The sequence below is a fragment of the Haliotis rufescens genome, unplaced genomic scaffold (genome assembly GCF_023055435.1).
Source record: "Haliotis rufescens isolate VD_foot unplaced genomic scaffold, xgHalRufe1.0.p SCAF_6, whole genome shotgun sequence".
Classification (NCBI taxonomy): domain Eukaryota; kingdom Metazoa; phylum Mollusca; class Gastropoda; order Lepetellida; family Haliotidae; genus Haliotis; species Haliotis rufescens.
In genome coordinates this window covers 39,215,813-39,232,734 of record NW_025964334.1, presented here as the reverse complement: position 1 = coordinate 39,232,734, position 16,922 = coordinate 39,215,813, and the positions used below count along the sequence as shown (strand labels likewise).

The following is a 16,922-nucleotide window of genomic DNA, read 5'->3' as shown; positions in this document are numbered from 1 at the left end:
AAACACCCTGGTAAATGATGTATGTTACCTTAAAATGTCCACATATACGTTGACGTTATCACAGATATACTATGTGTACATGGTGGCCACTAAACACCCTGGTAAATGAAGTGTGTTACCTTCAGATGTCAACATATACGTTGACGTTATCACAGATATACTATGTGTACATGGTGGCCACTAAACACCCTGGTAAATGAAGTGTGTTACCTTCAGATGTCAACATATACGTTGACGTTATCACAGATATACTATGTGTACATGGTGGCCACTAAACACCCTGGTAAATGATGTATGTTACCTTAAAATGTCCACATATACGTTGACGTTATCACAGAGATACTATGTGTACATGGTGGCCACTAAACACCCTGGTAAATGAAGTGTGTTACCTTAAGATGTCCACATATACGTTGACGTTATCACAGATATACTATGTGTACATGGTGGCCACTAAACACCCTGGTAAATGAAGTGTGTTACCTTAAAATGTCCACATATACGTTGACGTTATCACATAAATACTATGTGTACATCGTGGCCACTAAACACCCTGGTAAATGAAGTGTGTTACCTTCAGATGTCCACAATATACGTTGACGTTATCACATAGATACTATGTGTACATGGTGGCTCCAAACACCCTGGTAAATGAAGTGTGTTACCTTAAGATGTCCACCAAAGTGATCGAAGTTGAAGAGAGAACATAGCCATTTTTCTTTTTTCCTGTTTGTTTCTGTGACGTAACATCCGGTCTCCATCTCACCTTCGATGACGAAGTCACGTGACAGCAGTGCCACCTCACCTCTCATGTCCACTCCGTCATACACCTTGCCGTAGTGCGGAAACTTGAATTCGCCTGTAACAAGTACCTCTGCTCATCTAAACTTTGGACAATACGGACATTCAAGGCATATTCTTTACGCGACATATGGATATATCACAATAAATGTGCACATAGCACTGAAGGAGAAGTGAGTGTCTTGATATAAGTTTGACTTATGAAAGTTATTCGAAACAATGATAAACACTAATTCTATATTTACATGTACAAACACCTGTTTCTGTACTCGAGTAGTATATTTTAGGTCTCGAAATCTGAATCGTACTGAATCACTCAACCGACCTTTGACCCGGAACTGGTTGCTGGCGCAGTCGTCACAAGCAAACACTTCAAACTCCTCCGCCTGTTTCCAGTGAAAGTCCGTAGACGTAAACACAACACGATCACCTGAAGATAAACAGTCAGTATGAACATAGATGAACACAACACGATCACCTGAAGATAAACAGTCAGTATGAACATAGGTGAACACAGCACGATCACCTGAAGATAAACAGTCAGTATGAACATAGGTGAACACAGCACGATCACCTGAAGATAAACAGTCAGTATGAACATAGGTGAACACAACACGATCACCTGAAGATAAACAGTCAGTATGAACATAGGTGAACACAGCACGATCACCTGAAGATAAACAGTCAGTATGAACATAGGTGAACACAGCACGATCACCTGAAGATAAACAGTCATTATGAACATAGGTGAACACAGCACGATCACCTGAAGAGGAACAGTCAGTATATACATAGATGAACAAAACACGATCGCCTGGAGAGGAACATTAAATATATACACATCTATCACTTGTTTGTAAACATAACAGGCTGGCTGTAGCGAGTTCAACTCCTTGTATAGTTGCAGGCCGTCCACCTCAGTGGGGGAGGTGTGACTGGTGGCTATGGGTGTGGGGAACTTGAGTTGGCGTGACTAGTTAAGAGCCAGATATCTGAACGAGGTTTTACATGTGTAAAGATAAGCATGTTGGTGCCCCCCTACTTACCTGTTTGCCATGATGATACGTCATTGATTACATCAATTTTAGGATAGGAGATTTCTGTGGATGTAACCCGGAAATTGACACCATTTGGACGCCTTCTGTTTCTTGTACTGATAGCACTTTCGACAGCAAATTTGAGATGCGTCTCCCAAAGAACAACGTGGACGTCATCAGTTTGTGTGTAGGTGCCATCTTTCTCCCTAGCCACGTGCTGCTCCATGGTGACTTTCGGGTTTCCTGAGTAGGACAACAACGAGTACATACACGGATACAACTATTCTAAGGCATTGCCTAAAAGTCGGGCCGGGCCAAGACGGGCCAAAGTGTTATTGGCTAATTACTTCATTATTGGCCATCATACCTACATATAATTGATGCAACACACATGACATAAATGAACAATCACCAAACAAAAAAGTGCACAATAATTAAGTAATTCGGAGTAAATCACTTGAAAACCAGAAAGTGGAGCTGTGTGTAAGCGTCGCTGATCTAGGTAACATGTAAAAGAGCAATCGTGAAACGAAATAAGATTATAAACGTATCAAATACTTCTAGCTATCGTGATACAAATTTCCATCTGTCGGCACAGCGTTTCTATTTATAGGAACGTACTATATCTAAGTAAATACCACTTTATAATGTATTCGTTTTTAAAGCAGACACGTTGGTTAAAGTAGACCTCTTCTCCCTATACTCTCAACAGTCACACAAGTGTTCGGTCCGACTTGGCCCGGGCTGTCAAAATCAACTTTAAACTCACATATGTATCTTCAAATGGATTCACATCTATAAACTAGTATAACATCTACCAAAATACCACTTTATAGTGTCTCAGATCGCTGTATTTAAAGAAAACAAGGGGCTCAAAGTGAAGCCCTTTTCCCTCTACATTCTCAACAGTCTATCAGAAGTGTTTGGCTTGTGTTGGGTCCGACTAGGCCCGGGCGGTCTAAATCTACTTTCAACACACAGAAGTATCTTCAAATGTATTTACATCTATAGATTAGTATTGAATCTACCTATATACCACTTTATAATGTCACGGTACATCGTATTTAAAGACAACAAGGTGCTCAAAGTAAAGCATTTTTACTGTATTTTCTTACGAAAATCTGTCTGAAGTGTTCGGTCCGACTTGGTCCGGGCTGTCAAAATCAACTTTAAACACACAGATGTATCTTAAAATGTGTTTACACCTATAGATTAGTATTAAATCTACCTGTATACCACTTTATAATGTCACAGTATATCGCATTCAAAGAAAACTGGGCCGTTAAAGTCAAGCTCTTTTACTGTATTTCCTTAAGAAAATCAATGTCAGAAGTGTTCGGTCCGACTTGGCCCGGGCTGTCAAAATCAAGTTCATCAAACGTATTTACATGTATACAAAGTGAAGCACTTTTTCGCATATTCTGAACATCCACTCTCAAAGTAGTGGTTGTTTAGCCTTAGCCAAAATTCACCATAACCTTATAGATATAAACGTTGTATTTGTCATTTTAACTGTAACCTTTTGATCGAAATCCTATTCTTTTGTAAAAGAAAATAACTTAAACGTTTTGAGGCCTCCTAATCTTAAATGCTTGGTAGAAAACGAATGACAAGGTAGACACAATTGTATGGATAACTTTATCCATAAAATTGTGTCTGCCTTGTCTTCCGTCAACTTCTTACTTACTTACTTAGATTTAACGTGCGCTTTCCGACTGATGCGTATTTCGCACACGGGCCCGGCCAGGCCATTTAATGTGTTTCCGAAAGGGGCGAAAGTGGTCTGTGCAACCCAAGAGGGGGGTTTTAGGGGTTGCTTATATAGAATTTGGGAATTTTGAGATTTGGAATAGAGAACTAAAGGAGCTGGGTATGGTGGATGTTTGTTTGTTTATGTGATTTTGATTTGGTAGGTTATTGTGTTTTTAGATGCGTTTTATTAGTTCCGTTTTTATTAAGAATACGCCTAAGGCCTTGAAGTTTTCTAGTTTATTTTGTGGGTTTAGTATTGCTTCTAGAGTTAGAGCCTTGTTTAGATTGAGGGTGGTTTGTAATGCGGTTCGATGTGTTAGGTAGTGTGTGCAGTGGATGAGTGCATGTTCTGGGGTTTCTAGTTGTTTGCAGTGTTGGCAGTTACCTATAGTGTGTTGTTGTTTTTTAAAAAATAGGTGGTTATTTAGGTTGGTGTGTCCTGTTTGGAGTTTAGTGATTACTCTGTCGATTTTTTTGGATGGATGGATAATTTTTGATTTGGTTAGTCGTTTGCTGAGCATTTTTTTGATTTGGCTATTTGAGTTTAGATATAGGTTATGCCATTTTTTGTGATTTTTTGCTTGTTTACACTTTTAATTTCTGATTTGAGATGGGCAAGTTTAAGCTTATTTCTGGGATTTTGAGGGATAGTTTAGCTGCTTTATCGGCGTTTTCATTACCGTATATTCCTACGTGGGCGGGTATCCACAAGAAGGTTATTTGTTTGCCTGCCTTAGTTAGGTCGTTGGAGCTTTTAAGTATTTGATTTATTAATTTAGGTCGGTTTTTGGTATTTTTGTTTTGGAGGGCTTGCAGTCCACTTAGGGAGTCGGTAAGTATTAGGATTTTCTTGTGTTTTTTGGATTCTTGATTATGGAGGGCTGAGGCCATGCCCATTAGTTATGCTGTGAATATTGATTGGTTGTTTGGGAGTCGGAAGGATTGTGTGGTTTTAGTTGGTTGTGTGGTATGGACTCCGAAACCTGTGTGTTTGGAGGTCGGATCTGAGGATCCGTCCGTGTAAATGTGACACCAATTTGGCCAATTTTCGTGTATGTATGCTAGTGTGGTAGTTTTAGCTATGTTTGGGTCGGTTTGTTTATTTATTTGGCTAGCTAGTGTTGTGTCTATTTTGGGTATTTTAAGTTTAGGGGTGAAGATATTTGATTGTTTGCAGTTTTGTTTAAGATTTTTAATTTGGTGTTCATTTAGGTAGTTTGTTATTCTTTGGGATATTGGGGTAAGTAAGGGGTGTTTACGAGCTAGAGCTTGGTTTTGTGGGCTGATGTTTTGGTTTATTAAGTTTTGGATGAGAGGGTTTGATTGGGACGCGGCCCAGAAATTTAAGCTTAGCTGTTCCCTGCGTAGACTTAGTGGCATTTCTCCTGTTAAGGCCTGAAGTGAGGTGTAGGAGGTGCCATGTTGGGTGCGTGTAATTAGTTTGAGAGCCTGATATTGTATTGAGTCAAGTTTTTTAGATAGAGAGTTGTTTAGGGTGTTGTATATGGCGCAGCCGTAGTCTAGTTTTGATCTAATTAGTGATATGTAGAGAGAGAGGAGGGTATCTTTGGATGCTCCCCAGTTAGAGCCAGTTTGGCATCTTAGGGTGTTTAGGTCTTTACTGCATTTAGTTGTTAGGTTTTGGATGTGAGCATCCCAGGTGAGATGTTCATCGAAAATAAGTCCTAAGAATTTGGTTTGTTTTTTAAATTTGATTGTTTGATTGTTTAGCTGGAGGATTGGGGAGGCGGGTTTCATGTTTTTATGTTTGAATACTATTCCTGTTGTTTTTTCTGAGTTAAGGGAGAAGCCCCATTTGTCAGCCCATTGTTATATTTTATTAAGAGATTTCTGGAGTAATTTTTGGACCATGTTCATGCTTTTAGTGCGGATCCAGATGGCTCCATCATCCGCGAATTTTGATGTGTTTACTTTAGGGGATAGGCCCTCGAATAGATCGTTTATCATTATATTGAAGAGGGTGGGGCTGAGGATACTGCGCTGTGGCGTACCATTTTCTAGGGGACATTGGTCCGATAGAGTTTGGTCTATACCCACGGTTATTTTACGATTGTTTAGGAAGTCCTGGATGTAGTTTATTATCTGACCTTTGAGTCCTATTTTTTTAAGTTTTTGTATTAGCCCATCGTGCCATACCATGTCGAAAGCTTTAGAGAAGTCTAAGAAGATGCCTGTGGTATATTGTTTATTTAGTTGTCCTGTCTTAATATCTTGTTCTAGTCGGGCGAGGTTATCTAGGGTTGAGCGGCCAGGAGTGAAACCGCTTTGATCTGGGTTTATGATGTTATTTTGGGTTAAGTAATGTTGTAATCTATTTTTAGCCATGGATTCCATTACTTTACATAAGTTTGAAGTTAGGGATATTGGTCTATATGAGTTAGCTTGATTAGCTGGTTTATTAGGTTTAGGGATTGGTATGACTAGGGCCTGTTTCCAGGGAGTAGGAACCTGTCCGTTTAGGTAGATGAGATTGTATAGTTTGAGTAGTGCCTGGAGTAGTTTTAGGGGGAGTTTTTTAATTATTTGGTAAGAAGTTAGGTCTAATCCTGGGGCTGTGCCCTTTTTCCTGTTTTGGATTACGTAGAGGAGCTCCTCTATTGTGTAGGGTTGATTTATTTCTAGATTGTTATTGTTTGGTTCTTTTGTGGGTTTGTTTTCTGTTTTAAGTTTATCTTGGAATTTTTTACTGAAGTTGGTGTTACTGCTAACGGCAGAAAAGTGGTTGGCGAGATTATTTGCTTTTTGGGCGGGGTTGGTTGAGTTGTCAATGTTAGGGGTTTTTTTATGTCGTTTTAAGCCTCTGATGGCGTGGATTTTGCGCCTGACCATTCTGGCATCTGTACGGTTATTTATACCTTCGCAGAATTTTTTCCAGTCTCTACTTTTGGCTATTTGGACTAGTTTTTGAACCTGGTGGTTTAGTTCGTGGGCTATGTTTAAATATTTGTAGTCGCGTTTTGCTTTATTGAAGGCTGATTTACGTTTTCGTCTAGTCTGTTCTATTTCCTCATTCCACCATGGTACCGTCGGTTTGCCTGTCTTAGATGTTTTGAAGGGGATGGAGGTTTTGGCTGCGTTTATTATAGTCTGTTAGGTTTTTACAATAGGTTTCTGGATCAGTATTTTCTATTTCGTTTAAGTTAGCTTCGTTGCAGATATCTTGGAATTGGTCCCAGTTAGCTTTATTGTAATGGAATTTTGGTTCTTGGTTTTCTGTTTGGATTGGTACGTTTGTATTTCCCATGGTTATGTTTATGGGGAAGTGGTCACTACCTAGCGGGACGTCGTGCACTTCCCATTGAGTACTTTGGGCTAGATCTGCGGTGCATATGGTTAGGTCGATAGCCGACATTTTTTGGTTTATCTTATCGTACCTCGTGGGTTGGTTGCTATTAAGGAGTACTAGGTCGTTTGTTTCTATCCATTCGGAGATTAATTTGCCATGATTATCTATTTTATCATCTATGCTCCATGTAGGATGGTGAGCGTTAAAGTCTCCTAGGAATATAGTAGATTTATCGCTTATTTGGAGTAGTTTGTTTAGATCCTCAGGTTGGACTTTTTGTTCCGCCCAGTGGTAAATATTTATGATGTTTATTTTTCGGTTATATAATGTGATTTTAATGCCGTTGGCTTCTAGGTTTGGCGTGTCTATTTTATTTCTTCGTAATTTATATCTTCCCTGATAAATACGATTAGTCCTCCTGCGGCTCTTCTTGTTTTCGGTTTAGCTCTGTCAGTTCTAACTGAGTTGTAGTTAGGTAGTGTGAATTTGGATTTTTTTTGAGAATTTGGTTTCCTGTATACAAGCAATGTGAGGGCCTTTATTTAGTTTAAATTTAGTTTTTAGTTCATGGCCGTGGGAGGTGAGTCCGTCAACTTCTAAGTAATGCCTCTCAAATAAAGAGAAAATGAATGCGTTGATGTACAAATGTTTCAACTGTTAGATGAAAAGTAGACGTCACACATCGTTCGATCATTTTAGTGGTCAGTTTACTGACCAGGTGTATTGACATTTGTCATCAGCAGGTTGTCAGTTACTGACCAGACCAGACCACACCACGTGTGTTTGTGTCTACGTAAACATACTAATTGTGTTTTAAGATCACAGACCCCCCACGTATGAAATTAGTCCTTTTTAATTGAAAGAAACGCGGGAAAGGATTTTTCCAAATAATTAGATACTGACAGGTTGCGTAGACGGGGACGAAACATACAAGTTGTTGGCTGCTAATTGTGTCACTATTAGTACGATGTATTTACTACATGCCATTCCGGTCCACTTCCCGTTATTAGTATTTCTATATTTATAATCCCAAAATAAGTGAGTAAATGCTTTTGACTTCCCCATTCACGAGATTAATATAAGCTTGTATACCTTGTTAAATCTCACTGTAGTGTAAGTTTTGCAGCTATGTTGCTGAATAAATTGTAACTTAAACGGTTTATTCCAACAACAGATAAAGTGTGTTGAAGTTTTGGCATGTTTATATGGTGTCATAAGCTATGGTCTTTAGTCAAACGTGTTTTGAATTTGTAAGAAATGTAAAAAAACACTATTTCAAGACTCACATATATGTTCCTTTTTTATGTTGATTCAGAAAACGCAGCATTCATATTCATATTTATTGTAATGTGAATTTTAAACATGTGTTTTTAACTTTCTCCATTATGTTTTGCCATTTTACGCAATATTTGTTCAAACATCAGGTGTAGACACTTGTCTGTCAGAAACACAACCTTGCGGTTTCTTTGCCGAACGCAAATTATAATCTTAGAAGATAACTAAACTGTAATTATGAATATACCGATGCGGGTTGAGAATGCACTTACAAAACTGTTTCACATGTACTCATAGAACAAACGCATAATATTTCCAATTGAGAATTATTCATAACGTACTACTGGTTAACACATTTGAACACATCTCAATGTTGAACATTAGATCAATCGTGAACTGTTACTCAAATAGTATAAGTACTTACATCTGAGGTACCAGTTAGGTACCAGGTTTTCGTACCTTAACATATGCACATGTACATCATTAATGTTTGTTTTCACAGTTCAAGCATCGTCTTACAATACGCTAATTTGATTATTCGATTACACTGAATTATACTGGAGAAACGCTTTTGCTTAACTTGTGTCTTGTGTCTCTTCGATCCTTCTCATAGCGTCCGTGTATGCCCGTTAAGTGTGGAATTAATCCAAATTGCACCTGTACTCAGCTTGCTTAATTGCCCCTTGTGTAATTGCAATCAAGTAGGTGTTGCGTAATCAATCAACCATTTGCCCTTAATTAACTCTCCTGAGCTTTTAGTGGTAGTTAATAGCATACCGTTTCATTTATAACTTATGCATTTGGTGAGGCTAATTAACAAAACCAATTTATTTTATTTTAAACTTCCGTTAACATGTTTGTCCTAAAATGCTTCCAGAATACTTTTGTAAGCTATGATAGTGTCGTGTCCCTAACAAATACGAAAAAAAGCTACAACATATCGCCATATTGGTATGAAAAATACTATTCCATAAAACATACTATCACTGGCCACTGACAAACATTAGCAGTATTAGAATAAGAAAAACCAAATAAACACAGTATGACGTGATGATGTGTAAGCATACAGAAAACTAAGAGAGCCCAACTTACTTCAGTTTCTGTACTGTACTTGGGCTTACCTCCTTTTGCATTCTACCTGTCGGATCGACTTGACCCGGGTGGTTATATAGGTAGATATAACACTAGTCTATAGATGTAAACACATTTGAAGATAAATCTGTGTGTTTAAAGTAGTGAGTGACTGAGTGAGTTAGGTTTAACGCCGCTTTTAACAGTATTCCAGTTATATCACGGCCTGTCAGCTTAATGTGGGAGGAAAACCCGAAGTGATGCAGGTCTCAGATGTTTACCACTTCGGTGAAACCCACGAGCACGGGTATGGTGCTGACAAACCTAGAAACATAATAGGGGCGAACCGGGATTCCAACCCACAATCATGGGTTTCTGGCGTGCCCAAGGGACGCAACTCTGCACAGCGAATCGCGGCGCCTAAGACGACTGGGCCACCCGTGCCCCGTGTTGAAAGTAGATTTTGACCGCCCGGGCCAAGTCGGACCCAACACAAGCCAAACACTTCTGATAGAGACTGTTGAGAATGAAGTGGGAAAAGGGCTTCACTTTGAGCCCTTTGTTTTCTATAAATACTGCGATCTGAGACACTATAAAGTGGTATGTGAATCCATTTGATTTGATTTGAATCATTTTGAGCACCTTGTTTTCTTTAAATACGATGTACCGTGACATTATAAAGTGGTATATAGGTAGATTCAATACCAATCTATAGATGTACACACATTTGAAGATACATCTGTGTGTTTAAAGTAGATTTTGACAGACCAGGCCTAGTCGGACCCAACACAAGCCAAACACTTCTGATAGAGACTATGTTGAGAATGTAGAGTGAAAAAGGCTTCACTTTGAGCTCTGTTTTCTTTAACTACTGAAATATGAGACAATAAAGTGGTATATAATTAGATATAATACTAGTCTTTAGATATAAGGAATGTTAGGAACTTTAGAAGTGCTTGGACAGTTATTAACACGTGTCGTGTCAGTCTTTTGACATTCGCGAATATCCACTTCCAGAAAACATCCTGTGTTGGTTTAACACGAATTAGTAAAGGTTAATTAGGGATGCCCAACACGTTAATTAATGAAAGAAGAGTAGTCAAAACACTGTCGTTTCCTGCCCAGGACATCACACCCCTACCCGCTAAGGTCGGTGAGAAGCATTCTAGTCAAAGAATACACACAGTCAAGACACTGACTTTTCTACGAGACTCACGGTATGTAGGGATTCGTTTTTTCTCTTAACGTCCGCAACCATCAGTAAGTATACTTACCTGTAATGGTTATAAAAGCATACGACTCGAAATCCTTGACCTTCCTGATGCGCGACGTTGTCAATCCACCCAACGTCTCAATGGCGGAGAACACGGACTTCCAGTTTCTGCGACGTTTTGATTTAATCCCCAACCTCCGCATTACACCCAGGGCGACCACTTTATTCTTAGGAATAACTGAAAAAAAGTTTGTCATGTATCAGACAACCAAATCTGTTCATTAACAACTTGATTGCTTTTTGCAGTTAGTCCAAATACCTAATGGAAATTGAAGAATCATATATATATGTGAAATATCTTCCGATAAGGTTTATATCAATCAAAAAGATGTTTTAAGTGTTTACCATTTCGCGAACACCTGTGTCATCACTGACTGTCAGTAATCAATTCATATCATTTTCACCACAAGTTTGCCTTTTACACCCAAATGCAATCTGTTTCGGCAGATGATTGAGACTGGTAGTTCTTTGGCTTTGTTTTATATTACTTTAGGTATCAGTTTCATCCTAAATTATCAATTTTATTTAATGCCAAAATAGAATAAAATAATTTACGACAATCATTCTAAAAGAATGGAATCGGGTATGCATCAGTTTTTTCATGTTTGTTTGTTGTTCAACACCGCACTCAGCAAAATTTCCGCTATATGACGTCGGTCTGTAAATAATTGAGTCTGGACCAGACAATCCAGTGATTGATATCATGACATCGATCCACGCAATTGGGATACGATGACATGCATCAACCAAGTCGGCGAGCCTGACCACCCGATCCCGTTAGTCGCCTCTTACGACAAGCATAGTCGTCTTATTCTATCCCGGATCTTCACGGGGATTTTTTTCATGTAATATGATATATTATACAACTTTTGACATGCTGCAAGTGGAGGAAGCTTACAGTTTCAAACAGCGAGTGAGTGTGGTATTACGTCACGTTTAACAATAGTCCAGCGATATCACGACAGGGACACCAGAAATGGGCTCCTAAACGGAGAATCAAACACTGGCCTTCGACGCGATTTGCTGCAATATGCTATGTCAGATTTGTCGAATATTTCTTGACATCTATAGCTTTGTTGAAACGAACCAGTACGGGTCGAACTGAATTCGATCTTAAACGGAAATTAAAACTATTTCAGCAGTTCCTGGCGGGAAAGTATACGGACACTCCTGATTCACAGCAATAAACGGTACCTCAAAGTTCTGGTTCTAGGTTGAACGCTTGGTCTTGAGCATGCTTGCCTAAGAGGCAACTAAAGGGATCGGGTTGTCAGGCTCGCTGACTTGGTTGATGCATGTCTTGTTTGCAGGCCGCGTCTCTGGAATATTGCCGAGTGCAGCGTGGGGCAACATACAAACAAACAAAGCCTTCAACACAGGGGAGGTTGAAACCTGATCCTGCAATGCGTCATCTGTTGTCAAGTTCTGTTGATGTGTATCATGTTCCTGTCACCAACACTGGACTTACATCTGTATTCCACGCCGTAAAAACAAGGCCACCACTTACTTTTCAGGAACTTCACAAGGTTTTTATCGGCGGTGGAGTGCCAATTCTCCCCCGTGTAGAAGGCGCCGAAGTCATACAGACTCCCGTTCAGGTTCCACACCACCACGTGGAGTCCCATTCCCCGCTCCCGGTAATATGGCGTTTTCTATGTGGGGAAAAATATCAGATCTGATATTCACAGAGGGTAATGACTATTGGCTCACAATTGAATAAGATCTTCGTCTGAAGATCTGGAGTAGGCGAGGTGAAATTGGGTTTCACGTCGCGTCCAAGATTATTGCACTTATATAGCGACCTGCATGCACGTGTGTGCGTTTGTGTGGCTGCTTGTACTAGTGCTAGCTCACTGAGATACCATGCCGCAGTTTAACATGAATACCCCACTCAGACACAGTATACTGACTGAGCCGACCAGTCCTTGTTTTAGCCCCTTAATGCCGAGCGACAGACAGGGTAACAACAAGTACCATCTTTTAACGTCTTTTGGTATGACGCGGTCGGGGATCGAACCCCGGACCTTCCGTTCTCCGGGCGGACGCTCTACCACAAGACCACGGAGGCGGCGAAGATCTGGAGTAAGTATGTCGCGTTTATGTCATATTTTTACAAATGTTTAGAATCACCTAGCCCACACCATTAAGGAATCCAACCATCAACCTGGAACTGATACCTGTTGCGTGTATCGTGGATCTTACTCGTATACTACATATCAGCAGCTCTCCAATCCTTACCTTGTGATTGTAGACAACTCCACACGTCTGATCTGCAGCAGGGATGGAGGTCGCCAGCTTCGTCCATGACGTCTTCTCCCTGCCATGAAGCTCCAGAACGCCACCTGCCGCCACACCGATGAACTTCCGGCCGAAACCAGGAACGTTCAGTGTTGAGTTGCTGAGGCCTATGGTAAGATTGTTGAACTGTTGATACTTGATTCAGTATGAAATAGAATATGCAAATTACTGGTCATGCCAATAGTAAAGTGATTGTATGCCATTTGAAAGGTTCTGTTGCCCTCAAAAGCCAAAGGTAACCTTTACAAGATTTCAAATTCAGGGACACGTGCGGCCTTCTTTTTCAGATGCAGTCTGCTGTGTAGACGCCGATTCCAGGTCCTTGTTACCACAGGAAGACGAGTGTTGATGTAATCATCTCATATTTAATGGCCATGAAGTTGAGTGACTCTCCCCCCTCCCTCCCTCTCCCCCCTCCCCCCTCCTCTCCCTCTCTCCCTCTCCCCCCTCCCCCCCCTCCCCCCCCTCCCCCCCCCTCCTCCTCCCCCCCCCTCCTCCTCCCCCCTCCTCCTCCTCCCCCCTCCTCCTCCTCCCCCTCCTCCTCCTCTTCCTCCCCCTCCTCCTCCCCCTCCTCCTCTCCTCCTCCTCTCCTCCTCCTCCTCTCCTCCTCCTCCTCTCCTCCCCCTCCCCCTCCTCCCCCTCCTCCACGTAATAGTTTTCAGCGCCATACATTTCTTTTCAGTGTGGACATGTCTGAGGTTATAGAGAGTGCTGCGCAGTCACAATTTACAGGTAAAACCAATTACTTGGGGGAACGATGCTGGTTTTCTTGGATCTGCTACTACAGTTTACATGGTAGGGTAACATAGGGTACCTGTGAGGACGATGTTGGCTTTCTTGGTGAATCTGCAGTCGTCGCTGCCGACGTGGAACTCCCCCCTAACCAGGACGTAGCTGACGGTGAGTGTGATGTCTGCCTTGTCGTCCCAAACTATCCTGGCCCCAGACTCCACCGTGATCGACCCCAGGGACGGAGTGGACTCGTCCAGTAGCACGCGCATGCTAGAGGTCAAGATAACCTGCAAATCATAGTACGTTTGTATACAGTGCACAGATACAGTTCGTTAAGAAAAACCTTAATCTGAGCAACGTGAACTAATACTATGCTATAACAGTTAAATATAATAACACAATGCCATTTAGAAAGTGGTCAAATGTAATAAATGTTATATGGGATAACACTTTGTCAGTAAAGTACAGATTCCAGTTGAGTGCTATCCAGGATTCGAACCCACACTGCCAGAGTGAGACACCTAATCGCCAACTCACAAAGTCAGCCATCTTACCCACTCAGCCACCGAGGCTTCCACGAAATGAAAGTCCGACAACTGGTAGTCTAGATCACGTACTTTGTGTACCCCGGATGAGACAACCCCAAAATCCTCACGATTTGGCTGATATATTGCCGATGTGACGTAAAGCATAAACTCGCTGACTCGACCTCCCAAAATACTAGAATTTGTGCTTTACTAAGAAAGTTTCTCCCAAATAAAATGTTATTTATTTAGGATAAAACTTTCTTAGTAAAGTACACATTCTAGTATTTTGGGGGTTGAGTCTCACCCGGGGTACACAAAGTACGTGGTCGAGGACTACCTGTGTTATCCCAAATAAAACATATATTCGATAAGTATATATTCTACAATGTCTTCGACAATAAACAGTATAGCTACAATAAGTTGCATCTAATAAAATTATGATTGTACAGCATCCGTTGAGATCCGAGATAGATTTGGTCTTCAGCAACCCATGCTTGTCATAAGAGATGACTAGGATTGTCGTAAGAGGCAACTAACGGGATCGGGTGGAAAGGCTCTCGCTGACTTGGTTGATGCAAAACATTCTTTTTACGTTTACTTTTTACATCAAGGGTTGCGATTATGGCATGCACATGGAAATAATATCAAGACGGCTGTATTACTTTCATTCCTACTTATCTAAATTTGGGTAAAAGACCCATCGCAGTACAGTTGTGTGCATTGACCAACATCACACAAAACACGCTTTAAATAGTAATTTCACCTGTTGTTGCCTTGGTATGTAACTTATTTAATATCCTTTGTTGTGTCTTGACGGCGATTCAATAAAATTTAAACCGTGAATATAAATTTATTTTTTTTATACTATGAAATAGCATAGAAAGATAAATAATTGACTATTTTTGATAATCTAGGCCATGGTTATATCAAGAGTGAAATTAATAATGTTCAAAGACATGCTTTTATCTGGTATCAGATGTATCGACTTCTTTTTGAATTACCTACCAGTGGACAAATTATTTTAATCCTGTTTTCGTTTGTTCATCTCGAATGCATCATGTGACATTAACATCAAGGAAATCCTGTTCGATAAATTTGATAGCTACATTCGGTTTGAATCCTCTACTGGACAATAGAGTCGCGACAAATTATACATATTTAGTTATCAGAATAAACGACATATAACACAAAATGACTGCCAGGCATAAAATTGACCAAAGTCACCTGTTTGCCTCCCTCTGGCTTGGTCCCTCCCCACGTGCTGGCATCGCTCCATCTCTTCAGACCGGGGTCCGTGTGTGGACACCCAGCGTCCACTGTCGCCAGACAAACCAGGGTCATCACTGCAGCCAGTGTCCGAGATGACCAACAGTCGCCCATCGTAGTCACCATGACGAAGATGTGGACTGATCAGTCACGGTTTCTATGTATATACTTCTTTCCAATATTCACGGAACCGAAAACATGCGTTTAATAGTTATAGCGTAAATGACAGAATAGCATCAGTTGAACGGTCAGCACATTTAGAGCGAGATGGATTTTCACAGAAGGATGAAAATGTTTATCAACCAAGGCTGACCAAATGCCGTTTCTGATTCAGCCGACACAATTAGAAATGGCCGGACCCTCCGAGACCTACAACCAACACCTATGCACTGGTACTGGCACCAGTTGTGAGCTTATATATGTGAGGTGAATATGGATTTGATGGGATATTATTACCTCGCATACTAAATCTGAAATTCACGTGCAATATTGAGTAACAGGGTAACATTCGACCGTTTGAAGAAGCCTTCTTATTCCTTTCCACATGTTCCCCCTGCTACAGTCCGACCGACTGTGACCTTGCTTGTTTGTGGACAGGTCGGGTCGTTGGCCCTGAGGGTAGTGTCCTCGGCTGGATAAGCCTATGAGGATTGATTCCCAACACGGAATTTCAGGTACCATATAACAATATCAGTCATATTGTACACTTCACAATAGTGTAGCTGTGATATGAACAATACGTACATAGTGTATTTTCAGTTCAATTGCCTGGTATCTATCTTTGAAATAATAATCTGAAATGCCAGATTAAAAATACTTTGTCTTCCGATGTTACTAAAGAACCCGTTCACTGGATACGCATTTCTTTTTCCCAAGCTGTGATATTGCTAGAATATTGCTACAAGCGGCGTAAAACCATACTCACCCAATCATTCCTTTGGAGTTAACTGCTTTATTTATTGTTAATGATGTTTAGTTTAAACTTTATTCTAAACAAGAAATGAACGGGATTGGTAGACAAGTTCTTCAATCTTACTCTCTCTAACTGGAGTTGACAAGTTTCACAACTCAATATACGCATCAGTCAAAATACACATTGACTGATATTTTCAGTCAATATACATATTCCCTGATTATAGACATTGGCTGTGACATGTATACACACTACTGTAGAAGAGCCATAAAATACTAGTTAGATAGAATGTGCCAAAACAAGTTGTTTGAAAGAGGACAGAAGCACATTAAAAGAACAGTTCTTTATACAAATCCTTTAGTGGTACATGTATACAGTGTTGGACTGCCTTAAAAAAGCTTCGTTATCTGTAACAACAGTATCTGCATTGCATTGCTGTTATGAACAACATTTCAAGGCAGTTAAACATAAGTTCACGTTGATGAATAGACAATGTACATCCCATGACATCATGTATTTTCACGTGTGTTTGAACACGTACAGTTTGAGTGTGTTCTTTTATACCACCTCCACACAACTCCTAACACAGTTGCCGGCACATACATTTCCTCATGCGCTCCACTGGCTTGTGTCTGTCATCATCCACGTCTGAAGCCATGTACATCGCTAA

General features: G+C 40.5%; 1 protein-coding gene across 1 annotated transcript in view; it reads right to left on the bottom strand.

Moving 5' to 3' along the window:
* LOC124145786 (cell surface hyaluronidase-like) overlaps window positions 1-15,740 on the bottom strand; it is a 53,738-nt gene extending 37,998 nt beyond the window's left edge. Inside the window, exons 1-8 of the mRNA XM_048386450.1 lie at window positions 15,298-15,740; window positions 13,629-13,833; window positions 12,755-12,921; window positions 12,024-12,168; window positions 10,518-10,694; window positions 1,848-2,081; window positions 1,127-1,231; window positions 666-859 (exon numbers count right to left, since the gene is read on the bottom strand). Of these exons, the coding sequence (XP_048242407.1) occupies window positions 666-859; window positions 1,127-1,231; window positions 1,848-2,081; window positions 10,518-10,694; window positions 12,024-12,168; window positions 12,755-12,921; window positions 13,629-13,833; window positions 15,298-15,465 (1,395 nt within the window). The 5' untranslated portion in view covers window positions 15,466-15,740. The remainder of the gene's footprint in view (window positions 1-665; window positions 860-1,126; window positions 1,232-1,847; window positions 2,082-10,517; window positions 10,695-12,023; window positions 12,169-12,754; window positions 12,922-13,628; window positions 13,834-15,297) is intronic.
* Window positions 15,741-16,922: the final 1,182 nt, after the last annotated feature.